The sequence below is a fragment of the Polyergus mexicanus genome, unplaced genomic scaffold (genome assembly GCF_030449975.1).
Source record: "Polyergus mexicanus isolate NDT 795.1 unplaced genomic scaffold, iyPolMexi1.0 SCAF_19, whole genome shotgun sequence".
Classification (NCBI taxonomy): Eukaryota; Metazoa; Arthropoda; class Insecta; order Hymenoptera; family Formicidae; genus Polyergus; species Polyergus mexicanus.
Genome location: NW_027223339.1, coordinates 2,379,531 through 2,406,909, shown reverse-complemented (window position 1 = coordinate 2,406,909; position 27,379 = coordinate 2,379,531). Strand labels below are relative to the sequence as shown.

The window sequence follows — 27,379 nt, the reverse complement described above, 5'->3', positions numbered from 1 at the left end:
TGGCCCGAGACACTTTCGTGTATCTTGATATCCATTTGAAAAAGATGTGAGCCGATTGACTGACATTTATTGCAAATTATTTGCGCCTGCGAAAGGAAATCACCGATGGGGGAAAGTACATGATTTTTAATAAAATTCTACACGATTAAAAATAAAAATAAACATGCAGTTGAAATTTAATATAATAATTAAAATTCATAGATTTAAAGAAGAATATAAACACATCGATCTTTATAATATCCTATATCTTCAGTCTACGGTGTACACTCAAGGGCAGGAATGATGTAGGCGGCTAGGTGTATACGTGTATGACACAGCCGAAAAAGGAGTCCAGCCGGTGTCCTATAACTGTCTCACTCGCACTCCCTGCATTCAATTGGAGTGAGTGAGACATATATAGGACACCATTAATTGGCATCACGTCTTGCATTGCTTTCTCTCTCGATCATATGACTTGCGATAAAAATGCAACATCGGAATGGCTTTCACTTTTTTCTCCTTCGCTGCTTGATCCTCGCGCTTCAGGTATATAGGGTGTCATTTTAGGCCCAATTTAAATGGCAAAACTTCAGGAACGTGTAGGGGATTGAAAAGCTAAGACAGAAAGTCCTTTAGAGGTTTGCTCCATTTTGGAGAAAATCACAAAAAAAGAAACAAAACAAGTTTTTGTTTTTTTACTTATTTATTTACATTTTATTTATGTTATCATCTATTTAATGCAGATATTGTTCAAAATGTTGCCCTCTTGCAGCAATGCGAGCATCTAGCACTGACCTCATTAATTGCAGCTAGACATTGTTCTAGTGATATTCGATGCACTGCATCTATGATTCGGTCTCTTAATTGCTCTCTTGAATTGATTGGCACCGTAAAGGATAACATTAAGTGTTTACATATCTAAAGAACCTTGCAGCAGAAAGTTTATTCGGTGCCAATCAACTCAAGAGAGCAACTGACAATGAGAGATTGAATTTTTGCGATTTTCTCTAAATTGGAACATAAACGAGAAAACCTCTAAAGAACTCCTTGCCTGAGTTTTTCGATCCCCTACACGCTCTTGAAGTTTTGCCATTTAAATTGGGGATACCTTGTATATACATACATACGCGATCTGTGTGTATGCGTGATGCTCTCGATTGCCATATACGTATACACCTAATCGCCGAAGGACACCATCCCTGCCCTTGAGTGAATATCTGTATATCTGTGCCAGCGTGGCTGCTGGTAATCTGTCTACTTAAACCATATGGGGTTAATGGAATATCAAAGGTCGTATTATTTGGGAGCAGAAGAGGGGGCTGCGAGATAGTTCGGAGGTACTTAAGGAGGATCATCCATGGATGCTTCAGTTCATCGTGAGCGACCAACTAGTCCGAGCAGCTACAGGTAGGACCATATGATTTTCGCTCTGGAGACACGCTAGGTATGTCGTCTCTTCGTGGTAGTCGAAACTGCATCCATTAAGCAAGATTCCAACATCGCTCTGGAGTCGTATAAACTGAATATGTTAAAGTGGCATAAAGTGTGAGTTCTGAATAACTCAGTGATAAGAGCATTTGCCGGAAAGCGGGAAACTTAGATTCGATTCTCGATTCAGCCATTCGTATCTCGCATATTTTTTCAAATTCACACAAATATTGTTTTCTGACAATTATTTATCGGTCTGAAAGAGTATATAAATGCCCTACACAGATGCGAAACGACAGAAATAAAAAAAGGCTTTTATAATGTGTATTTCAGAATAAAATACTAAGCTGAAGAAGATCAATCTTAATTAAGCGATCAAGAAACGATGTTAATCACTATAATATTATTATTCATGTTTATAATATTATTATTCATGATATATTATTATTACGTACGTTCTGGAAGAAACGGACGACTCATTAATCTTATACCGGGACCATTGGGCGATCCGATTGTTGGCAATGCATTTCAAATTTATCTTTCAGCAGGCAAGTATAAAATTTCTAATTTATTTACATTAATTGTCAGACGACCTGTTATTTATGCACATATAAAAACAAAAGTTAATTTTGTAAAACCTTGTGCTCTGGAATATATATCTATCAAAAGTATCCACAAACAGATTATATATCTTAGCTTTTTTCTTTCCATTTGCAAATCATTATCATAATTATTAATTGTTTATTTTCAACGTATCTGAGTAAAGATGCAATAAAATAACGATAATATTAATCCCATAAAAATTTTTGTATCAATAATTATAATATATTTTTCAGAGGAACAATGGAAACTGAAATGTAGCTTATCTGATAAGTATTATCCTATTTTTAAAATATGGATTTTTGTCACGAACGGTGTGTCTATTCGTCATCCAGATGATCTAAAGGTGATAAAAAAGAAATTTGATTGAAATTGATTGTCTGTAGACATTACAATTTAGTCAGATTTCGAAATCTTGCATTTCACAAGAATATTTTTGCTCGTAAAAAAAGGTTCCTTAAAAAAATAAATAAAGAAAATATTCATCGAGATTAGATAGAAATATGAGATACGATTAATAAATTATTTGTCAATCTAAAAGATTGCGTGATATGATATAAAAATTAATGTTTCTCTCTTAACATATTTTCGATGATTTCAGACAATACTAAGCAGCACCAAGTGCTTCGAGAAAAGTCGTCTATATAATTTGTTTCATCCTTGGCTCGGCACAGGTCTTTTTACCAGCACAGGTAACATAATGGCATTAATATATAAATGTATACACTTTATTATTACATACTTTATAATTTGTTTTCGATTTGTTTTTATCACAGAAAATCAAATAAAATATTACAAGATTAGACTTGAATATTATATTTAACGATGAACTCTTATATAACTTTTTTTCATTGTAAAAAGTAAACAATTTGAAAGAAATTTACAAGTGAAATTATATTGAAAGATAATTTCGCCGTGATACATGCATTCTCAAGTAAATAGAAGTAATAGATACTTCAAGTAAAGAAGATTTTCAATTAAATCGAACACCATCACGTAACAGACTTTTTAATAAATTATAGTTTATTTTTGATTGCCAATCCATAAAGTTTTAATTACAAAATAATAATAAAATTCAAATTCATACTCGCAACATCTTTTACCGCAAAATAAATTTAAGATAATAATATTATTTGAAAATTGCTCAATAAACTAAGAAAGAGAATAATCTTATATAATCTTATATAATATTATTTAACCGCAAAATTTGCGTTATTTTGATTTTGTTTTAGGCGCTAAGTGGCATGCGCGACGAAAGATATTAACACCTGCGTTCCATTACAATATATTGAATCAATTTGCTGATATCTTGATCAAGGAGGGCGATTATATGGCAAAATCTTTAAAAGATGTCGAAGGGATAGTTGTAAAAGATTTAGCACCATTTATTAGTAAACATACGCTAAACGCCATATGCGGTAAGGTTTCTGTAAAGTTCTTATTGTCCCGTATTATGTACGGGGATTTCATTCTAAATAATATCATAGACTAAGATAATTTGTTTCCATACAAAGTATCGACGCTGCAGAAAAGATAGATAATATACAATTTTTTATACTCAAAGCTACTTATGAAATATTAGGTTGTAATTATTTTCGTGTATATCGATCTTATATACATAATACATGCATTTGCAGAAACTGCCATGGGAATCTCTCTGCAAAATCTCGATGAGTTCCAGCAACAGTATCGAAATGCGATTCACGACATAATCGAACTGGTATTTTATAGGTAATTTATAGATATAGTAAATAAATTGTGTGATATATTTATAATTATTTAAGTTATGATTGTGATATACTCATATATTTTCTATATATTTTTTAAATAACAAATTGAATATTGAATAATCACGTGAAGATGAACAATTAATTTGAAGACATTGATTCGCTTAAAGCAGCAATTAGGAATCAGAATCCATTATACGTGCTCCGATAAATGTTTCATTTCAAAATGAAAATTATTCGCAATCTTTAAAATGTTGAAAATATTGTAAATGTTAGAATATTGAAATATTAAGTAAAATGAATTGTGTAATAAAATCTGAAGAGAAATTATCTTCGATCAAAAACTCTATAGTCAAAACAAAAGTGTTTTTAGAAAATTCTAAATATCTTTTTTGTAACATACATAGTTTTAAATTTATTTTTTTTACCTATATTCTCTCCAAGCAATGAGATTTCTTAAATATTACTATTAGATCTTATAGCGACTTTAAATAAGACTTTTACAAAATTACATCATTATTGAAATTATATTATTTTATTTTATTATGGTTTAGAGGATTTAGACCTTGGTTCTATAACAATCTGTTATTCTCATTATCTCCACAAGGAAGAAAACAAAAAAAAGTGTTGAAAATATTGCATGGATTTACAGAAAAAGTACGTTATAAATCATGTTATTATAAATCCGCTAAACTCTATCTTTTATATAAAATTACAATAAATCTCGTAATATTTATATCGCAAGATTATGTGATTAATCATAAATATTAATAATACATTATGCTATTGATATTTATGTTATAATACGATGTGCTGTTGTTATTTAATACAAAAAATCATTTAAAAAATTTAATATTGTATTCGTGTGTAGGTCATTGCGGAAAGAAAACTTTACCACAAATGCACCAATGATCGATATTTGAAAAACCTTGAAAATGACAAAGGAACGGAGATAGACGATGTCGAAGTATTTGAAAGTACGTAAGAGATCGAAGCTAATAAATTCGATTACGCAATCGAATATTAAATTATGCCTGTAATATTTATACTAAACACATAATTACACGTAATAATGCAACATTCCGTGAAATTAAATTATTATTTCTAATAGAAAATCTGAATTTTAAACAAACGCAATATATAATTATATATATATATATATATATAATTATATATATAATATTAAATTGCACGCAAAAATGAGATTGACGCTAATATATGCTTTTTTATTTCTAGTTAAAAAAAAACGGCTAGCCTTATTGGATCTTTTATTAGCAGCATCTCGAGACAATTTTTTGACTGATTTGGACATCAAAGAAGAAGTCGATACCTTTATGTTTGGAGTATATATCTGTAATCTTTTCTTAAATTTTTTGTACACATTATGTAAGCATGTTTAATGATATGACGATTACAGGGTCACGATACTACAGCGATAGCTATAACCTTTACTTTATTATTATTAGCTGAACACAAAGATGTCCAGGTATCTTTTTCTCAGTATATTACGATATATTATTTAAATTGCGATTTTTATTTAAATATTTCAAATTAGATATTAAGTTTGTTGCAATATATTTTTTAATTTATTAAAAATTTATTTGTATCTATGCATATAAAAATAGAATATTTAATTATTATCGATGACACAGGAACGTGTGAGGGTTGAAATCGATACCGTGATGCAAGAAAACGGAGGGAAACTTACCATGAGATTGTTGCAAAATTTATCATATTTAGACAGATGTTTAAAGGAAACGTTACGTTTATATCCCGTCGCGCCTTTTTTATTGCGAAACGTTGAAGAGGATGTAAAATTACGTAATTAATCATTTTTTTTGCTGCTTATATCTTTGAACATGTCACATTTTACAATATATATTAAAGTATATATTATCAAATATAAAATAAGTTTAATTGCTTTAACATTTTAAGAATGCAATATTATATTCATGTTATTTTTCAAAAAAAACTCTTAATTTTATAAATTTTTAATTTAAAATTTTATAATACGCTTTTCAGACTCATATGTCGTACCTGCTGGAACAATCTTATATCTTGATATCTTCGGAGTTCACAGAGATCCCAATTTTTGGTCAAATCCAGAAGTATTTGATCCGGATAGATTTTTGCCCGAGAGGATACGGAATCGTCATCCTTATTCCTATCTACCGTTCAGCGCAGGACTGAGGAATTGCATAGGTAATTGTTCGCGATTTTCGTTTCTTCTCGTATCGATAGTTTTTGATAAGGCTTTGAATTGTAGGTCAACAATTCGGTCTGCTAGAATTGAAAGCTATGATTGCTCCTTTGGTGCATAATTTTTACTTGGAGCCCATAGATTATTTAAAGGATATCCGATTGAGGTTCGATATGATAATTCGTCCTTCTCATCCGGTTCATATAAAATTTATTCCAATCAGCCGCAAATAATCGTGTAGAACTAACACAGGTATCACGTGAATGTAAGAAATAAATGAAAATATTTTATATAATAAAACGATCTAATGTGTGATACTTCAAATATGTTTTATTTCTAATTAATTCTTTTATCATTTTTATATGTGTAATCTTTTTCTCTTATATTTTATTAATTTCGGATCTTTATATCTTCATTACATTAAATTTTTAATATTTCAAAAACGTGCTCGTATTTTTTTTTTATTTCTAATAAATTCTCATTATTAAGATGAAGCTCTTTAGCTGGAAAATGGCTATGAATATAGTTCTCAAGTTTTTAATGTCAGTTTGTAAAGATTTGTTTTACTGGTATATGAAATGAAATTATAACATATGCTAAAAACAACTTATATATTAAATGTTTGAGATAATTGATGTAAGAATAACACAAAATAGTGTTATTTTAAATTATTGAAAATAAAAACTTATAAAAATATTTTAATAAAAAAAAATTGTACAGATATATCCTGAAAATTGGAATTATCGACTGTGATTGGTCAATTTCCTTACGATTAACGACATACGATTTATTGTAGAACCGGTCTAACAGATACAAATAAAGGGAAGTTATATCGCAAAGTTATAATTTTTAAAAATAAAACTTTGAAACGTACGCTTATTTTCAATGACTTATCTATTTCCGTACAATTAAATTCTCTTTGAAAGCAGCATAGAGTTTAATCACGACTGCCTTTATTATATGAAAAATTTGTTAACGACTGCATTATCGGTAGGTTTTTTTCGAAAATCGAACCCCTGGCCATGTAGTTTCGCTGGCTTTAAAATGGATCTAGATGTCGCTACAAACTAGAGAAAGTGTCTTATGAAAAACGGCGACGTGACCCCTCTCAGGGGCTTCTCTCTGATATGAAAATCTCTTTTAAGGTATGTGGGAGGATGGGACTCGAGCGGAATCGAACCTGAAATCTCTCGATTACCAGCCCGTGATTATACGTCCGGCGCCACGCATTGCCCCACCATTCATTCGCTATTTCTCGATGTGGCAGGTGCCATTTAAGAAAGCACAAGAAGAAGCATCGCCCTACTTTTACGTGTGAAATGGGACGTATTAAAATTGAACCAGCAAAGAAAACGCGCAAAATATTACGCAAAGAGAAGAGAAAACGAAAGAAGATAAATAGAGCAGCGTTTTATCAAAAGAAAAATCAAAACCCAGGAAAGAATGATGTTGAACAAATGCTATCAACAAAGGTGCAAAAACGACAGAAGCTTAAAGTAAGGTTATATAAAATACATCAATACAGTCTATGTGTATCTCTCAAAACCCATAAACTGCAAGAGTAATAACGAACTGCATTCCAATATTCACTGCCAATACTGAAAATCTATAGCATGCGTCATATAAACTTATAGCGTTTTCGAATATAGCAGGTTTAAAATATTTAGCATCTCTTTTCATTAGCGACTGTGCACAATCGATTCTTTGCATAACATTATGGGTAGGGAGAGGTTAATGACTTAATCTTCTTTAAACTTCTATAACCTTAGGCTAAAAATATGAAGGAAGGAAAGATGGAAATAAAAGTGAAAAAACAAAGAATGGAACAATTAAAACGGGCCAATCTAGAAGAGGATAAAATGATTAAACAGTTAGAGAAACGATTGAAGTTAAACAAACGGAAAAGCAAATCCACTCCAAAATCTTTCACATCAGATGGTTTAGACTGTATCCTTTATACTTTTAAATATCTTTGCATGGTTTCTCGTGTTTTAAAGAGTATATTATATATATATTTTGCTTAACTTCAATGTGTTTTAGCATAGCAAAATTTATTGAAATATTTAATAAACTTATATTTCTAATATATAGCCTTAATATTTACGTATATATAGATCTTTTGGATTTCTGTGATTCTGAAAATAGGAGTCACATGGTTGAAACTGAGAAACAATTATTAGAAACTGGGTTGAGCACTGAATTTGAAGAGGATTTGAATATAGCTATTGGTGCTGAAGATAATATCGAAGATGAAGAAAAATTAGATAGAGAAAGTAACATAGATAATAATGAAGACTTTGAACAAGATATGGACAATGAAAGTCTTTTGACTAATGAAAATTCAGATCAAGATGATAGTGAAGATATTTCTTTAGAAGAGACAAATAATATAAATGTAGAAACTGAAAAATATTCAACAGCAAATGATGAGAATGAGACAGAGAATGAAAAGTCGAGACATGCATTAGAGGAATTAGATGATAATGAAGGCTTGTGGGAAGATATTTATGGTAGGCAAAGAGATAAGAAAGGCAATATTGTATCAAAGAAATATATACCACCTGCTGCACGCGTTACAAACATAGATATCTCTGTTGGCAGTGAGAAAGCTCATAGATTGGAAAGGCAGTTGAAAGGTATCCTAAATAGATTGGCAGAGCAAAATATGCATACTATTGGGAATCAGGTAATTGATTATGAATATGCATGCAACTATATTTGTGATTAAACATAGAGATAATCACAAATTATCAATTCACATAGTTGTCAATTATATATTTTTATTAAAAGATATGCCACTTACTTGTGGCTAATGAAAGATTTATTATTTTTTTTTATATTATTATATATTTTTAATATAGGTAGAGGAAATGTATATGTTAAATAGTCGTAATAACATGAATGTAATGTTATCCAAATTAATGATGGAAAGTATAGTTGCATCAGTACTAACTCCAGATGGACTTATTAGTGAACATATGATGTTGATTACTATATTGCATGCAAATGTTGGTACAGAAGTTGGTGCACATTTTCTGTTGACTATTATAAGAAAGCTCCACCAGATGTTAAAAGAATCTCATTGTGTTGAGAATAAAGAATTAGATAATATAATTCTTATGATTTCACATCTATATAATTTCAAGGTAAAATATTGTTAATAACAATAATTTTTGTATATAGTGCTTACAATTTTGTTCTTTTTAGGTGTATGGCCATCAGCTTTTGTATCAAATATTAGAGAAATTGGTAGAAAAATTCACAGAGAAAGAGATTGAATTAATTTTACTAATTTTAAGAACAGTGGGTTTTCAATTAAGAAAAGATGATCCAATTGCATTGAAAGAACTGATATTAAACTTGCAACAAAAAGCTAACAATACTACTCTGGAAAAGTGAGTTTTATATGTCTCTAGGGATATAATAAGTATTTATTTATGAATTGCTTTCTCTAATTGCATAAATTTGTACTCCTTTCTGTATTTTTTTTATTTTTGCTATGTTTCTTATGTGTATTGTTACTTTATAGTTCAAGAGTCAAATTTATGTTAGATGTATTGCTGGCACTAAAAAATAATAACATGAGCAAAATACCTCAATATGATCCATCTCGGATAGAACATTTGAAGAAAATTTTAAAAAATTTTATCCATAAGGGTAATAGCGTTACACAATTTAATGTAACTCTAGAAGACTTATTAGAAGGTAAAGGGAAAAATAATATTATATAATATAATGTAATATAAATATGTGTGGGTGCATCATTTTTTTAATAAATATAAAAATTATATGAAGTATCTTTTTTTTTTTTTTAAGTTGATGAAAGAGGAAAATGGTGGATAGTAGGATCAGCCTGGTCTGGTCTCAAAGAGATTGCTAAATTCGAAAAGTCTTCAGAAGACAAGAAAGAAAAATACAGCGAGAAAATATTGGAGTTGGCACAAAAACAAAGGATGAATACTGATGTTAGAAGAGATATCTTTTGTGTACTAATGACAGCTGAAGATTATTTAGATGCATTTGAGAAGATTCATCATCTTGGTTTGAAAAATCAGCAACAAAGGGAAGTAATTTATGTTATCCTCAATTGCTGCACTCAAGAGAAAAAATTTAATCCTTATTATGCAATACTTGCACAAAGATTATGTGACTCTGACAGAAAATATCAGGTACATAAGTATAATATATTTTATACATAAAATTATTATTATTATTTTTTTATTTTAATATAATATAATGATTATAATTGTTTTATAATAGTTGATTATGCTTAATTGTTGCAGTTAACTATACAGTATGCATTGTGGGATAAATTGAAGATATTAGATGATTTAAATACAAAACAGCTAACAAATCTAGCAAAGTTTTTGACCCATCTATTTTTAGGCAAAGGTCTCCCTCTTTCTGTTTTAAAAGTACGTGAATGCGTGTATTGTATATTCTATATACATATATATTTATTTTTCTGCAATGTCTTTCTTATGATATTTTTATTATTACTTTTTTATATATACTTTTGATAATTACAGGTGGTCCAATTTATTGAATTAGATAAACTAACCATGAGGCTTATACGACAAATTATGTTAGGAATATTGTTACATAAAAATGAAGAGGCCTGTTTAGAAGTGTTTGAAAGAATATCTTTATCTCCAAAGTTGCAAGCTTTTAGAGAAAGTCTTAGATTATTTATAAATCATTTCCTTGTAAAAAATATCAGTGCTAATGAAAACTTGCAGAAACAAAGAGAATTATTGAATAAACGAGCAGAATGGGTAGATAAAATATTAAGCACTCGAGAATCAAAACTTATATTTTAAAGGTTTTATAATAGATGTATATGTGTAAAATATATTAATTAATATTATAATAATATTATAAATATATAAATGTGTAATATATATTTGTACATCAGTGTTCACATACTTTTTTACAGTTATAAAAAATGTATATGTAATATATAAAAAGAAAAAAATAACGATTTGAGTATCGATATAAAATTATTTTTTAAGTAATATATGTCGATTTCTCATATAATATTTTAATATTATTATTGAGATATAGTATTTTATATATAATATAGTATAATTCTAATTTATTTTAATTACATATAAAAAAATTTTTCTGTCTTTTATACTGAAGAAGTCTATAAGCAGAGTCGAAATATTTATATCTAATTAAAGTGAGTTATACATCACTTATGAATTTTTAATGTAATTGACATCTATCTCTGCTCGTTAGTTAGTCCATAACAATTATTTATTTATTGCAATGCAAGATATCAGCCACTATCCTCATTTTATTTTAATAGGTTTTAATTATTATATGTCAGATCTTCTTGCAGTGCAATAAAAATTAATGATTCTAAATATTTGATAAAGATACATATCTGTTATTGGATATTTGTGTATATTTTATATACAGCATGTCTGATAATAATCGCTCCATCCGTAATGTACATAGAGCAAGTTAAACTGAATAGGAAAGTCCTTTACTATTTTGCGATTTTCATAATAATTATTGAGAAATTAATTTAAAAATATCGGCCAATTCGCGTGACTATAGGCGATTTTTGGCGATCGTTTGGTACATATACCAATGTGTACCAGAATGTTTTTGTGTGATTAGTAATTTATGGTAGTGGCTAGTCATTTTGGTATTTACCTAGTTGATACCATGCTATACCGAGCAGTGAAGCAGGGTATATGTTGTTAGTTACTGGTAAGTTGCAAATACGCGCAAAATATATTATTATGCTTTTTACATATCAATTTGTGTTAAATTTACTTTGAATATTTTATGCTTTGAAGCTCATGTCTTTATATAACAGTAAATTATCTTTGATAAAGAAAAAAAAATGGTGAAGAATTTTTCTGTTCAGTTTATTGTGGTTTACGCACTCACAAACGTTGGCACAATCTTTACCAGATACCATGTATATATAAGTAATATAATTAAAGTATAGATAATTAGTGGATTGTTGTTAAGTTTCAACATGATATGCGTATATTATTAGCGTCAGTAAGTTTGTATACACAATTTGTATTTATTTTCGTATTTTCTGTCTAGCGCGCCGGTACAACCGTTTCCGCCCAGTCGATGAATACGCAGATAATCATCGCAATCGATCACTCCGTCTCTAGTGCAGTCCTGTTTAATAAATTCGTAAAAGATATTATACAACAGTCATAATATAAAGTGTTATCTATATTTCGATACAAGAAATGTGATTTTACCTGATTGAATTTGGTCATGTAGCCTTCTACTGTACGACCAGCACAATAAAGATCATTGACACATCGGTTAAAAGCTGGAGGTGTAAAGAAGAAATAATTATTATATGGTATTATTATAAAATTTCTATTTGTGCTTTTATATAATTTAAGTATAAGTATTTAAATTTTACGTTCCTTTTTTTCAGAAATTATACTGAAAAAGAGAAATAAGCAGTCATTTAATTGATGTTTGAATTATGTAATTTTGTATAAGAAAAGAGCAATATATTTCGTATTCTTTTTCAGGTTCTAAGCAAATTCAACGTATATATTTGATAAAGAAAACTACTTAATTAGATAAATTCTTGCAGAGAAATATCGCATATTTGTTTATTCTTACATTTATGTAACTAATGTTATACGAATTCTTAGAAGCTTTCATTTAATGCAACACTATGCATTCTTGAATTATTGATTGATAGCAATTTCTTGAATCGATGCGCATAATTTTTATTTTAAATTTTAGTCGGATTTCTCTTTAGCTACGCTTTCTATACATTCGTCAATGCTCTTTCTTCATGTCGTTTTTCTTATCAATGTATAATAATACATTTGTCTATTTCGATTAGAGAGGGAGATAAAGTCATATAAAGAAGAAAATGCATTAAAGAATATAAAGCATTAAAGAATTACATAATTATGGTATTCGAATAGATATTCGAAAGCAGTTTAATTTAAAAAAAAAAAAAAAAAACTAACCACCATCGGTATTGCTCGGCTCGTTGTTTACAGTTGGTTTGCCAGCGTCAACCCAATAGGCCGGTATTATAAGGAAAGGTCCGCAAGCCACATCATAGCAACCGACAGTGGTGTTACATCCCGTAGTAACTTCGCATATGCAGTCTAAGCAGACTTGTGACACGAGTTGTTGATTGGACGAAGCTGGCTCTTGAGCTGTAATGAAAGAAAAAATATTAATGTATAAAAATGTAATGTCTTGGATAAAAACAAATACAGTTCATCGTTATCTTAATCTTGATTTCGCCGCAAATAGACCGCATCTAACTGTCATTTTTACATTTGTCGTCAAAAGAATATCATTAAAACTTTGTTTAAAAAATAATAATCATAACTTGCATCGCAATTCGAGCGCAATGTTCATGTACAAACGTAAAACGGAACGAGGAGTTCACACATAATCATCTTATGATTAGTCATCATGTTATCAATCATCCCAGCTAGCAAGCGCACGCGATTTTGATGTCAAATAATGTCTTATGGATGTTAAATAACGTGATTTTGATGTTAAATGTGCATTTGCTATCTGGAATGTCATCTAATTTTTGTGACAAACATAACAATGCTATATATAAAGAAAATCCAGCGGATTTGTATTGTAATTATATAATATATAATATGTATATGTACGTAACTTGTAGAGTTATATAATAGTTATTAATAACTATTACATAACTATAATGTTATGTAGTAGTCATTAATTATTGTAGAAAATGTAGTCATTAATTATTGTAGAAAATGTACATTTCAGAAAGAGAGAAGGAAAAAATAATCTATAGTAATTTCTCATCATTTTTAACACAAGAGCATGCATTAAAAAAATCTTTCGTATATGTTACTTACTAAATATTACTAATAGATGTTTCTAAAAAAATGATGATACTCTTTATAAATCTTAGATATCTAAATTAGCATAAGTGTATAGAAGGGAAAAGTTCGGTCTTGAAAAGATGGAATAATAAAAGATGAGCTGATGGTTACAGAACACAGTCATAAAAATATTTTTAAACAACTCCGATAAACATACTGTTATTAATAGTATGCAGATATTAAAAATTCCTGGAACTAACGGTAAAGTCTATAAATTTGCGATCAGATATCTAATGTTTTTCAAACCAATTTAATTCAATGGAAAACATTACTTCGCATTAAAACGTATATAATTCTAATGAAAAAGTATTGCTTAAATATCGCAATAAGCATAATATGCAAAATGAAAAGGAATTTAGGATTAAAAAATTTATTTATATAAATTATAAAAATCGATAACTGCGATATAATCATTATAAAAAAATCTACAAAATAGAACATGCAAATTGCGAATCGATAAAAATTTATTTTGTAAATTTTTTCAATTCTTTAATTTTATTTATTCGATAAGTTTAGATAACTGTAAAAGAGTTTTATCGAGTACACGAAAAAATTAATCGGACATTTAATTGATAAAAGATTAATTTATATACTATAATTATACGAAAAAGTATATTTAGTTATATTATATTGCACTGTACAATTTTGCTTATAATCGAAAATCTCTTAAACAAATTATTGAATTATTATCCTCGAATCACAGATTCGAATTTGACGCGAATTCTGATCAACCGTTAAATATCCAATATATCATATTATATTTTCGTTATATTTCTATTATTTCAAAATTTAAAAAAATATTTATATCTCGACTTTTATCAACGACTTTGTTCCGTTTTTAATTGTTATTTTTTTTCATTTCGCACACAGTTAAATGTTATTCTAACTTGTATTTTATACAAATTTATCGCAATTTTATCACTATTAATAGCAACGCTGCTACTTCTTTACTTATCTACAGTAACAATGATTAAATTACAATTTCCGCGAATTTGGAAGAAATTTGTGTATTATGAATAGTTCTCCTATTAAAAGAAAGTAGAAAAATATCAATAGCTCACCGTAGGTACAAACATTAAAAAGCGCGATTATTATCGCAACGATCCAAGAAAATCCCACGAACATCTCGAAGATATACTGCTGTCACTCCGCAAGAAACAAAGCCTATATTAGCGCACACTGTGCTCGTCATGGGTGGGGTCCGATAGGACATGTCACCAATTGGCCTATTCAAAATAAGAATCTATGATTGGTCAATCGTTCATGATCATTCTAGACATCGATTGATATGAGTGGCTGTGGTCAATCAGTATGTGATCAAACAGGATGCTCCCGCTCGTCGCGAGATGATCTACGCTTTCCAAGTTGTCTTTGACGATCGCTTTCTTATACGGCGATAGCAGTCGTATCATAGAGACAAGGATACGGTGGCGTAAAAATAGCGGGGAAAGGAAAAACGTTTATCGTCGAAGGACAAGAATTTTAATAACTTATTTTAAAAAAAGATTAAGCATATATAAAATTAAGCATATATAAAAAACGATCAAAGTAGAAAAAGCTTAGAGAGATGAAGCCCAATGCAAATATAGAATAACACTAATACATATAATAAAAAGAAATTTAAATTTAAATGGCAAAACCAAAAAAAAGTTATGGTATTATTCTAAGACAACTGAAAATATAAAAATCAATCTTTATATCAAGCAAAAACATTCAACCAACAATAAATTGGAGATATTCTTTGTATAAAACACATACATTCACAAAAAACAAAATTATTAATTGCATACATATTTAAAACAAATGATAATGTCATCATAATTTTATATAAATGTATTTGCGTTTTATATGTCATGGTTTTATATAAAATTATACATTTCTCTGGTTATTATATATCAGATCTTAATAGGTTCTAATTATTATATGTCAGACCTTCTTGCAGTACAATAAAAATTAACGATTCCAAACATTTGATAAAGATACATTATTATTGGATATTTGTATATATTTTATATACAGTATCCGGAGTCAATCGCATCGCGCGTCGTGTGCAGATAGAGCCGGTTAAACTAAGTAGGAAAGTCTTTTACCATTTTGCGATTTTCGTAATAATTATTGAAAAATTAATTTAAAAAGATCGATCAATTCGCGTGACTATAAGCGCGCGGCGAGAAAGAACGGCCCAGAGACATCCCAAAAGTTTACGGTCGCTAGGCATGCGAGGAAGTTTTGAGAGGAACACTCTACAAATGACAACGGTTACATACGAGCGGTACATAACGATGGATTCTCACGTCCTAGCTACCACACATCAATGGGTTGTCCTTTTTTACTGCGCGCTTATATTTTCATACGAATTGATCGATCTTTTTTAATTAATTTCTTAATAATTATTACGAAAATCACAAAATGGTAAAGGACTTTTCTGTTCAATTTATTGTGCACTACCATTGGCACAATTTTTAACGGACATCCTGTATAATTAATGGATATTTAATGGATTGTTGTTAAGTTCCAACATAATATGTATATATTATTGGCCCCCATTAGTTTGTATACACAATTTATATTTATTTAAGTATTTTCTGTCTAGCGAGCCGGTACAACCGTTTCCGCCCAATCGATGAATACGCAGGTAATCATCGCAATCGATCACTCCGTCTCCAGTGCAGTCCTGTTTAATAAATTCGTAAAAGATATTATACAACAGTCATAATATAAAGTATTATCTATATTTCGATACAAAAAATGTGATTTTACCTGATTGAATTTAATCATGTAGGCTTCTACCGCACGGCTAGCACAATAAAAATCGTTGACACATCGGATAAAAGCTAGAGGTGAAAAGAAGAAATAATTATTACATATTATTGTAATAAAATTTCTATTTGTGATTTTATATAATTTTTTTTTTTTTTAATGTTTGAATCATGTAACTTTGTACGAGAAAAGAACAATATATTTCGTATTCTTTTGTCAGATTCTAATCAAATTAAAGGTAATAAATTTGATAAAGAAAATTACTTAACTACATAAATATTTTTGCAATGAAATATCGCATATTTGTTCATTATTCTTACATTTATCTAACTAATGTTATACGAACTCCCAGAAGTCTGCATTTAATGCAGCATTATGATGCATTCTTGAATTATTGATTGACAAAAATCTCTTGAATTGATGTGTATAATTTTTATTTTAAGTTTTAGTCAGATTTCTCTTTTTAGCTACGCTTTCTATACATTCGTCTATACACTCTTCCTTTATATCGTTTTTCTTATCAATGTATAATAATACATTTTAATAATACATACAGAAGAAAATACAGCTATAAAGCATTAAAGAGTTATAGAATTATGGTATTAGAATAGATATTCGAAAACAGTTTTCTTTTTATAAAAAAAAAAAAAAAAAAAAAAAAAACACCTTAACTCACCATCATCGGTATTGCTCGGTTCGTTGTTTACAGTTGGTTTGCCAGCGTCAAGCCAGTAGGACCATTGTATAAAGAAAGGTCCGCAAGGGCGGGCCAAATTAGAGCAACCAACAGTCATGTTACATCCCGTAGCAACTTCGCATATGCAGTCTAAGCAGATTTGTGATACGATTTGTTGATTGGACGAAGCTGGCTCTTGAGCTGTAATGAAAAAAAAAAAAACATTAATGTATAAAAATGGCCGCATTCAATACACACGACAATTGCGGGATCGTTCCTTCTCCCAGCGCTTTCTTCCGCTGAACGATTTGCAGTGAGCGCTCGATATTACTCGACATCTGATCGACACGTGTTTTATTTTAACCAAGATAACACAGACGACAACAGTTGCGTCGATGTAGTATAAAAATTTTTTGCTAGAAAAGATGGCGTCCGATGCCACAACGTGCAGTGGGAGTGCTTCAGATTATAGGCCATTCGGCGCATAAATCCCCAACTGTTTTGCCTAATGCGCCCAATGTAATGTCTTGGATAAAAATAAATACAGCTCATCGTTATCTTTACTTTGATTTCGTCGCAAATAGACTGCATCTAACTGTCATTTTTATATTCGTCGTCAAAACAATATCATTAAAACATCGTTCAAAAAATAATGATCATAACATCTATCGCAATTCGAGCGCAAGATTCGCGTACAAATATAAAACGGAACAAGGAGTTCTCACGATAATCATCTTACGATTAGTCATCATGTTATCAATCATTCCAGCTAGCGAGCGCACGTGATTTTGATGTCAAATAATGTCTAATGGATGTCAAATAACGTGACTTTGATATTAAATCACGTACATTTGCTACCTGGGATGATCTAATTTTCGTGATTATAATATATATATATATGTACGTAACTTGTAGAGTTATATAATAATTACTAATAACTATTACATAACTATAGTGTTATGTAATAATTAATAATTATTGTAAAAAATGTACATTCCAGGAAGAGAGAAAGAAAGAATAGTTTAGTAATTTCTCATCATTTTTAACACAAGAGCATGTATCAAAAAAAAATCTCTCGTAAATATTATTTACTAGATATTACGTTACTAAAGAAATAATGATACTCCTTAAAAATCATAGATATATCAGAATTAGCATAAGTGTATAGAAAGGAAAAGTTCGGTCTTGAAAAAATGGAATAATAAGAGATAAGATTTGGCGAGATATGCTGATGGTTACAGAACACAGTCATAAAAATATTTTTAAACAATTCCGATATACAGATTGTTATTAACAGTATGCAGATATTAAAAATTCCTGTAACTAACGGTAAAGTCTATAGATTTGCGATCAGATATTTGATGTCTTTCAAACCAATTTAATTCAATGGAAAATATTGCTTTGCACTAAAACGTGTATAATTCTAATAAAATGATATTACTTAAATATCGCAATAAGCATAATACGCAAAATAAAAAGGAATTCAGGATAAAAAAATATTTGTTTATATAAATTATAAAAACAGATAGCTGCGATGTAATCATTATAAAAAAAATCTACAAAATAGAGCATGCAAATTGCGAATTGATAGAAACTTATTTTGCAAATTTTTTTCAACTCTTTAATTTTATTTATACCATAAGTTTAGATAACTGTAAAAGAGTTTTATCGAGTGCTCGAAGAAATTAATCGGACATTTAATTGATAAAAGATTAACTTATATAATATAATTATACGAAAAACTATTTAGTTAGATTGCACTGTACAATTTTGCTTATAATCGAAAATCTTTTAATCAAATTATTGAATTATTATCTTCGAATCACAGATTCGAATTTGACTCGAATTCTGATCAAACGTTGATTATCCAATATATCATATTATATTTTCGTTACATATTTCTATTATTTCGAGATTTAAAAGAATATTTATATCTCGATTTTTATCAACGATTTTGTCCTGTTTTTAATTATTATATTTTTCATTTCACATACAGTTAAATATTATTCTAACTCGTATTTTTTTACAAATTTATCGTAATATGATCACTATTAATAGTAACGCTGCTACTTATTTTTTACTTATCTACAGTAACATTGATTACAATATAATTTCTGCAAATTTGGAGAAAATTTGTATATTATGAATAATTCTATTAAACTTTCTTTTATTAAAAAAAAAAAATAAAAAAATATAGCTCACCGTAAATACAAACATTAAAAAGCGCGATTATTATCGCGACGATCCACGGAAGTCCCATGAACATCTCGAAGATATACTGCTGTCGATCCGCAAGAAACAAAGTATATTAGCGCACTGTGCTCGTTGCAGGTCCGATAGAACATATGATCAATTGGCCAATTTCAGAATAAGACTTTATGATTGGTCAATCGTTTCTGATTATCCTAGGCAACGATTGATATGAATGGCTGTGATCAAACAGAATATTCCCGCTCGTCGCGAGATGATCCACGCTTTCCGAGCTATTTTTCGATCGCTTTTTTACATACGGCGATAGCAGTCGTACACAATATAGAGACAAGGATACGATGGCGTAAAAAGAGCGGGGAAAGGAAGAGCGTTTATCGTCGAAGGACAAGAATTTCGTCGATCCGCATCATCATTCGAGAAAGAAAAGAAGAAACAAAAATACGAAAACAAAAACTGAAAGTAGCTGAAAATGAGCGGTTAAACAATGTCCTGTCCTTCGGTAAACGACCGAGCATTTATTGCACCCGATCAATTCAATAAATAAGATTTTTTATTAGCAGCAAAGAGATATATACTTCACGAAGAATATTCTTCAAGAATTGCAAAAATCAGATCTAAAAGATTAGAATAAATTTTAGATATTTTTACAAATACAAAAAAATCTTTATATGAAAAAATAATTATAAACAATAAATGGGGCACATGCTTCTCCGGAAAACAAAATACTGCAATTTTTAAATTGATGTAACGCGTCGAGAGCATTTGGGTTTACGCATAGACATAGTATATCTAGACCGAGCGTTTGCCTTTATTTAAAGAATGGGTATAAAGATGCACGTAGAAAAGGACATACTCTGTTTCATGCTCCTTGCGTTCTCTCTCGCTCGTACGTAGCGTGATAAAAGAGAGCGTTATACTCTGTGTATTTTTTTTTGACGCATCAATTCAAAGTCAAATTCTTTTTATTAAATTCCGCCTCGAAACGATACAACCTAAACAAAACTCGATATTTCATTTAGTTATTGAAATATTCGGCTTGTTTGAAATTTAGCATCTTGTATGTATACATAAACAGGGTGAGGCATCTAAGATAGGCCATCCGAATAACTGCCACAGTTTTGAAGATAGGAGAAAATGTTTGAAATAAAAATTGTATGGTATCGAGGGGGAAATCTTGTGGAAGTGAACATTTTTTTTTAGGTGGAGGCGCTTAGGAGATTTGAAAGTCATCTTCATTTTTTTAAATGGATCCATCCAATTTGTTTTATATAAATCGATTCCACGCAATATTTGGCACAAAAAATTATAAGGGTAAGATGGCCAAAAAGTGAATAGTTTACGAAATATTTAGTACTTTATACTCCATACTAAATACTTATTTAAACTCAACATGTAGTATGAATATACATAAAGATTGAAGTGTACAAGGTGATTGAATGTTTATTTACATTCTATGATCCGTATAAACGATAACACCAGAGAGAACACAAATGTAAATATGAATATTTTATGAAATATTTTATAGTTTATGTAAAATTATATCAAAATAAAGTACAAAATATTTCGTGAACTATTCACTTTTTGGCCATCTTAGCCTTATAATTTTTTGTGCCAAATATTGCGAGGAATCGATTTATATAAAACAAATTGGATGGTTCTATTTAAAAAAATGAAGATGACCTTCAAATCTCATAAGCGCCTCCACCTAAAAAAAATGTTCACTTCCACAATATTTCCCCCTCGATACCATACAACTTTTATTTCAAATATTTTCTCCTATCTCCAAAACTATGGGAGTTATTCGGATGGTCTGTTTTAGATGCCTCACTCTGTATACATACTATATATACGTTATACATATGTAATAATATTTATATAAACATATAAATATAATGATAATTAATGGATTATTGTTAAGTTCCAACATGATATACATACATTATTAGCGTCCGTAAGTTTGTATACACAATTTGTATTTATTTTCGAATTTACTGTCTAGCGAACTGGTACAGCCATATCCGCCAAATCGATGAATACGCAAATAATCATCACAATCGATCACTCCGTTTCCAGTGCAGTCCTGTTTAATAAATGCGTAAAAGATATTACACATCAGTGATGATATCGAATATTATCTGTATTCGAAATCTCGATACAAGAAATGTGATTTTACCTGACCGAATTTGGCCATATAGCCTTGTATCGCACGAGCAGCACAATAAGGATCGTTGACACATCGGGGATAAGCTAGAAATGAAAAGAAAGAATATTTATTACATATTATTATAATAAAATTTATATTTGTGCTTTTATATAATTTAAGTATAAGTATTTAAATTTCACGTTCCTTTTTTTTTTAGAAATTATACTGAAAAAAAGAAATAGACAGTTATATTATTGATGTTTGAATTATGTAATTTTGTATAAGAAAAGAGCAATATATTTCGTATTCTTTTTCAGGTTCTAAGCAAATTCAACGTATATATTTGATAAAGAAAACTACTTAATTAGATAAATTCTTGCAGAGAAATATCGCATATTTGTTTATTCTTACATTTATGTAACTAATGTTATACGAATTCTTAGAAGCTTTCATTTAATGCAACACTATGCATTCTTGAATTATTGATTGATAACAATCTCTTGAATCGATGCGCATAATTTTTATTTTAAATTTTAGTCGAATTTCTCTTTTTAGCTACGCTTTCTATACATTCGTCAATGCTCTTTCTTCATGTCGTTTTTCTTATCAATGTATAATAATACATTTGTCTATTTCTATTAGAGAGGGAGATAGAGTCATATAAAGAAGAAAATGCAGCTATAAAGCATTAAAGAATTACATAATTATGGTATTCGAATAGATATTCGAAAGCAGTTTAATTTAAAAAAAAAAAAAAAAAAAACTCACCACCATCGGTACTGCTTGGCTCGTTGTTTAGAGTTGGTTTGCCAGCATCAGACCAGTAGCCCCATGTTATAGCAAAAGGTCCGCAAACCGAATCATAGCAACCGATAGTGGTGTTACATCCCGAAGTAACTTCACATATGCAGCCTAAGCAGACTTGTGACACGAGCTGTTGATTGGACGAAGCTGATTCTTGAGCTGTAATGAAAAAAAAAATATTAATGTATAAAAATATAATGTCCTAGCGGGTACCGTATTATGTATATGTAAAAGTTTACTCAATAAAAAAAGTTTAGTGAGAAGATCGTCGAATTCATAATTAATAATAACAATAACATAATAATGATAGAATATTATTATAAATGATAATTGTAGCAGATCCGTTAAATTTCTCTATTCTGTAAAGTCTTATCGTAGAATGGATATTTTCTTGTTAGGATTTTATATGACCAGAATTTAATTATCTAAACCATTTTTACAGGATGGCACAACTTGGGAGTAATAATAACAATAAGAAACGCACAAAAAATCATTTGTTAGATCTCTGCGAATGTGTGGAATCGGCATATTTTCGGAATCGCGTCTTATTGTGTTGTGCCCGCTCTGTATATGGGCGCGGTGGTTCTCTCTCTCTGCGGCGTCACGGATAAAAATATAACTTAAAACAGTCCATGAATTTAAATTGCAGCTCGTTCAGACGCGCGCCACAACAAGCTACAATAAAAACCTCTTCGGTTCGATCTTATATTCAGATCGTATCTCGCCTCTGTCATTTTTATAGCTAATCAAGTCAAGGGGGAAGAGCGGTTTATTCGAAATCTAGAATCTCTCCAGAACTATTGAATGAAATGTGTTATAATATTGCTCTGTCAATTTCGTTTTAATAATAGAGCTATTCTGCATTCATATAGCCAAATTATTTGTAATCAAAATTTTGCATGTTCTAGGATCTAATGCGATTCTTATATCCCTAAATTTTCTTCAAAATATATTATCGAGAATAAATTTTATCAAAATAACAAAACGCGCGAAGAAGAATCGTCCTATTCCATTTCTTTAATAAATTTACGATAAGCTAATGCAGAATTCGATTTAGTTAATTCATTTTAAGCAATTTTGGTCTTGAATTCGTAATCACGGATTTTATCACCGTCAATACCGTTATGTTAAATCTTTCATCGTCATAAACGATATTCGGTATGTCTAGATTGCTTAAAAAATATACACATTAGTATTAAATATTTGTAAAATATATGCATTCCCTCTGAGATTAATATGTGATTTAGGAATATTGCTTTCATTTTGTAAGTAATATTATTATTAATATTTTTTATTTTTAATCGAAACTTTTCATCGCAATGAAATACAGTTGACATACAGTCACAGCATTACTATGCATATCATAATTGCATTTAATGAAATTATCAAAAGTGATTTACGAGGAAACACAACGGATCTAAAAAAAAAGCTTATCTCATTAGGATAAAAACAATTACAGTTTATCGTTATCTTAATTTTGATTTCACCGCAATTGTAATTTTTACATTCGTCATCAAATAAGATGCATCATTAAAACATTGTTTAAAAAACAATAATCATAATATCCATCGCAATTTTGTACCCATTAGAAAACGGAACGAGGAGTTCATACAATAATCATCTTATTGTTAGTCATCTAATTTTTGTGATAAACATAACATCGCTAAAGAGAATCCAGTGGACTTGTAATAGTACCATGATTATATATACGTAACTCGTAGTGTTATGTAGTCATTAACTATTATAGAAAATGTATTATATTCAGAAAGAAGGAAAAAAAATAATCGAGCAATTTCTCATTTTCAACAGACATATATTTTTAAAAAAATTTGCATATATTATTTACTAGATTATTTATTACTTTTCTAAAAGATTAATATGGTGTTCTTTATAAATTATCAGAATTAGCACAAGTGTATGGGAGGAAAAAGCTCTTGGAAAGATGGAATAATAGTGTTTTCGAATGAAGCAGGTTTAATTGTTCTGAAAGCAATTGATGTCATAAACATCGTCGTGAGTTACTAGAGATATATTTATTTATATCAATCAAATTCAAAACTCATTCGGTGAAACATATATTCATAGAAAATTTGGTTTAATCGCTCTCAGAGCGATCAAACCTGCTTCATTCGAAAACGCTATAAGAAAGCTATCGCAAGATCGGCTAATGGTCAAGGATGCGATCATAAAAATATTTTTAAACAACTCCGATATACACGCGGACTATTATTAACGGCACGCAGATATTAAAAATTCCTAGGACTAACGGTAAATCTACAGATTTGTGATTAGATCTCTGTCTTTCAAATCAATTTAACTCCATGGAGAACATCGCTTCGCACTAAAACGTATATAATTCTAATGAAACGATATTGCTTAAATGCCGCAATAGGTGTAATATAAAATAAAATAAAATAAGATTCGGAATTTTAGAAGAAAAAAAAATCGTTTATGTAAATTGTAAAAATAGATAGATGATATAATCATTATAAAAAATAATAGTACATGCAAATTGTAAATTGATAGAAACTTATTTTGCAAATTTCTTCGACTCTTTAATTTTATTTATTCGATAAATTTAAATAACTTCAAAAGAATTTTATCGAGTGTTCGAAGAAATTAATTTGACATTAATCGATAAATGATTAACTTATATACTATAATTATACGGAAAAGTAGTTACTTATTTTGCACTGTACAATTTTGCTTATAATCGAGAATCTCTTAATCAAATTATTGAATTATTATCTTCGAATTCGACTCGAGTTCTGATCAAACTTTGAATATCCAATATATCATATTATATTTTTGCCCTATTATTTGATGATTTAAAAAAAATATCATTTATATCTCGATTTTTATCAACGATTCTGTTCCGCTTTAAATCATTATTTTGTTTTCATTTCAGTTAAACATTATTCTAACTCGTATTTTCTACAAATTTATCGCAATTTGATTACTAATTAATAGCAATACTACTATTTTTTACTTATCTATCTATAGCAACAATGATTAAATTATAATTTCCACGAATTTAAAGTAAATTTTTTTTTATTATAAATAGTTCTTCTATTAAATATAAAATAGAAAAAATGTCAATAGCTCACCATAGGTACAAACGCTAAAAAGCGCGATTGTTGTCGCGACGATCCACGAAAGTCCCGCAAACATCTCGAAGATGTTGATCCGTAAAAAACGTGTCTATATTAATGCACTGTGCTCGTCGCGAGATGATCCGCGCTTTCCGAGCTGTCCTCGACGATCACTTTCTTATATACGGCGATAGCAGTCGTACGATGGAGAGAAGGATACGGAGGCGCAGAAAGAGCGGGGCAAGGAAGAGCGTTTGTCGTCGAAGGACGAGAATTTCTTCGTCATCATCGTATCGAAAAGAGAAGAGAAACAAAAGTACGAAAACAAAAACTGAAAGTGACCGAAAATGAGCGGTTAAATAATGTCCTGTCCTTCGGTAAACGACCGAGCATTATCGCAATGATCAATTCATTAAATAAGATTTTTTATTAACTCCAAAGAGAAATGTATTCCACGAAAAATATTCTCCAAAAATCGCGAGCCAGAAAATTTAAAAAATTAGAATAAATTTTAAACATTTTTCTACATACAAATAATCTTTATATGAAAAAACTAATTATACATTAGACTTTTCTTTTTATTTATCGTTATTTATATAAAAATATGGAAAAAATATTCAATAGCATTATATATTCGCATAAATCGCACAAATAGTCATAAACTAAAGATATTAATCAATTCATAATATCTTAATCGAAATTTCTGAAGTGCAGCGTATTATTTTTTTATTTTAATATTTTATTAGCTGTGTACGTATGTTACACATGTCTCTCTCTCTCTCTCTCTCTCGAATCATTTTTTATTATACATATTAGTCACTGTATAATTATTTATATTCACGAAAAGAAATGTCAATAAAAACGTAACTATATTTTTGAATAGTTTTCAACATTGTACCTTTTTTATCTCACATGCTCTTCTATTCGAAACTTGCGCAAAGCTCGGAATATTAAAAAACCAAGTCTCGAACTTTCCGCGATCCTCAACACGTCCTGCAATATAAATGTCTGCGCCAGCGCGCGTGTCGATACATATGAAAGAAATCTGCAACAGAAAAAAGAAAACTGGAAGATAAGAAATAAAATACCGACACTTAATCTCGCATTTCATGATGAGAAGAGACAAACCTTGAAACGTTCTGGATAATCCTGCATTCTTTCGCGATTCCTAACGTCCTTTCTAAACATACCAAAGCACATTTCGCGCTACTTTAAAACTTGCAACAGAAATGCGAGAACCGCGATAACCGGATCTTCAGGTTCAATGTCAATGCCCTAAGCGGGCCGTTTGCTCTCGTCTACGGACTTATACAATTGATGAACTTTTCCTCGGAAACAAGTTTGTAAATGTTCTCGGAATATTACTATATCAGCTGAAATCATTCGTTGAAATTCCCACAGTGACGTACGTTATGAAATCAATAAGCGAGGGAACTCCACTCTTCCTAATAATGTATAAACAGATATATATATACATATATATATTATACATACACACACACACATATATATATATAAAATATGAATAATTACTCGATGTATGTATTCGCCTGATGCAGATAAATCTCTACATTTCCCATTACATCATCATGCAAACAATATATATAGTCTGTAAAAAATCTCTCGTTCCATATTATGTCTCCAAATTGTTTTCTTGTTATAGCTACTTTTCCTCTTTCTGTTATACGAAACTGATAACGAACATCGTATCGAAATGATTTCGTAAACCTTTCAAAATTTTTAAAGCATGGTAAAAGGTTGCTGAAGAATTAGAAAAATTTGAACACTAAAAAATCTTGAAAAAAATTAAGTTAGAAATATTATATTATGCGAGATAAAAGTTTAACTTTAATGTATATGTGTATATATGTGCAAT

General features: G+C 29.6%; 4 protein-coding genes across 4 annotated transcripts; 2 read left to right on the top strand and 2 right to left on the bottom strand.

Annotated features, from left to right (window-relative positions):
* Nucleotides 1–1,382: 1,382 nt before the first annotated feature.
* LOC138941441 (cytochrome P450 4C1-like) lies at nucleotides 1,383–6,167 on the top strand. The gene is made up of 12 exons (XM_070311110.1): nucleotides 1,383–1,955; nucleotides 2,244–2,353; nucleotides 2,609–2,699; nucleotides 3,240–3,425; nucleotides 3,645–3,738; nucleotides 4,289–4,391; nucleotides 4,606–4,711; nucleotides 4,971–5,077; nucleotides 5,152–5,220; nucleotides 5,387–5,555; nucleotides 5,757–5,936; nucleotides 6,001–6,167. Exons 1-12 carry the CDS (start codon nucleotides 1,793–1,795, stop codon nucleotides 6,165–6,167), a joined length of 1,545 nt encoding a protein of 514 aa, XP_070167211.1. The 5' UTR covers nucleotides 1,383–1,792.
* Nucleotides 6,168–7,093: 926 nt separating this feature from the next.
* Nucleotides 7,094–10,854, top strand: LOC138941523 (nucleolar MIF4G domain-containing protein 1 homolog). The gene is made up of 9 exons (XM_070311272.1): nucleotides 7,094–7,430; nucleotides 7,704–7,881; nucleotides 8,049–8,620; nucleotides 8,796–9,080; nucleotides 9,142–9,329; nucleotides 9,464–9,639; nucleotides 9,751–10,103; nucleotides 10,218–10,349; nucleotides 10,464–10,854. Exons 1-9 carry the CDS (start codon nucleotides 7,254–7,256, stop codon nucleotides 10,752–10,754), a joined length of 2,352 nt encoding a protein of 783 aa, XP_070167373.1. The 5' UTR covers nucleotides 7,094–7,253; the 3' UTR covers nucleotides 10,755–10,854.
* Nucleotides 10,855–10,952: 98 nt separating this feature from the next.
* LOC138941524 (lysozyme-like) lies at nucleotides 10,953–14,988 on the bottom strand. Its single transcript, XM_070311273.1, has 4 exons — nucleotides 14,879–14,988; nucleotides 12,909–13,103; nucleotides 12,171–12,244; nucleotides 10,953–12,084 (listed from the first exon to the last, which is right to left on the bottom strand). The coding sequence occupies exons 1-4, from the start codon at nucleotides 14,940–14,942 to the stop codon at nucleotides 11,953–11,955; spliced, it is 465 nt and encodes a 154-aa protein (XP_070167374.1). The 5' UTR covers nucleotides 14,943–14,988; the 3' UTR covers nucleotides 10,953–11,952.
* Nucleotides 14,989–15,663: 675 nt separating this feature from the next.
* On the bottom strand, nucleotides 15,664–25,913 carry LOC138941602 (uncharacterized). The gene is made up of 8 exons (XM_070311431.1): nucleotides 25,519–25,913; nucleotides 22,376–22,570; nucleotides 21,638–21,711; nucleotides 21,409–21,544; nucleotides 19,456–19,557; nucleotides 17,254–17,454; nucleotides 16,578–16,651; nucleotides 15,664–16,491 (listed from the first exon to the last, which is right to left on the bottom strand). The coding sequence occupies exons 1-8, from the start codon at nucleotides 25,580–25,582 to the stop codon at nucleotides 16,351–16,353; spliced, it is 987 nt and encodes a 328-aa protein (XP_070167532.1). The 5' UTR covers nucleotides 25,583–25,913; the 3' UTR covers nucleotides 15,664–16,350.
* Nucleotides 25,914–27,379: the final 1,466 nt, after the last annotated feature.

What these genes read in the sequence shown, in the direction of transcription:
- LOC138941524 (XM_070311273.1), bottom strand. Translation starts at nt 14,942, where the DNA reads ATGTTCGTGGGATTTTCTTGGATCGTTGCGATAATAATCGCGCTTTTT. An exon ending in GCCGAGCAATACCGATGGTG is followed by an intron (nt 12,245 to 12,908) that starts GTTAGTTTTTTT and finishes TTACACCTCCAG; the next exon opens with CTTTTAACCGATGTGTCAAT. An exon ending in ACATGACCAAATTCAATCAG is followed by an intron (nt 12,085 to 12,170) that starts GTAAAATCACAT and finishes TTTATTAAACAG; the next exon opens with GACTGCACTAGAGACGGAGT.
- LOC138941441 (XM_070311110.1), top strand. Translation starts at nt 1,793, where the DNA reads ATGTTAATCACTATAATATTATTATTCATGTTTATAATATTATTATTC. An exon ending in TCAAATTTATCTTTCAGCAG is followed by an intron (nt 1,956 to 2,243) that starts GCAAGTATAAAA and finishes TATATTTTTCAG; the next exon opens with AGGAACAATGGAAACTGAAA. An exon ending in AGGTCTTTTTACCAGCACAG is followed by an intron (nt 2,700 to 3,239) that starts GTAACATAATGG and finishes ATTTTGTTTTAG; the next exon opens with GCGCTAAGTGGCATGCGCGA.
- LOC138941523 (XM_070311272.1), top strand. Translation starts at nt 7,254, where the DNA reads ATGGGACGTATTAAAATTGAACCAGCAAAGAAAACGCGCAAAATATTA. An exon ending in CACATCAGATGGTTTAGACT is followed by an intron (nt 7,882 to 8,048) that starts GTATCCTTTATA and finishes ACGTATATATAG; the next exon opens with ATCTTTTGGATTTCTGTGAT. An exon ending in TCCCTCTTTCTGTTTTAAAA is followed by an intron (nt 10,350 to 10,463) that starts GTACGTGAATGC and finishes TGATAATTACAG; the next exon opens with GTGGTCCAATTTATTGAATT.
- LOC138941602 (XM_070311431.1), bottom strand. Translation starts at nt 25,582, where the DNA reads ATGTTTGCGGGACTTTCGTGGATCGTCGCGACAACAATCGCGCTTTTT. An exon ending in TATACAAACTTACGGACGCT is followed by an intron (nt 19,558 to 21,408) that starts AATAATGTATGT and finishes TGCGCTAATATA; the next exon opens with CTTTGTTTCTTGCGGATCGA. An exon ending in TTTTAATGTTTGTATTTACG is followed by an intron (nt 17,455 to 19,455) that starts GTGAGCTATATT and finishes TTTTCATTACAG; the next exon opens with CTCAAGAGCCAGCTTCGTCC.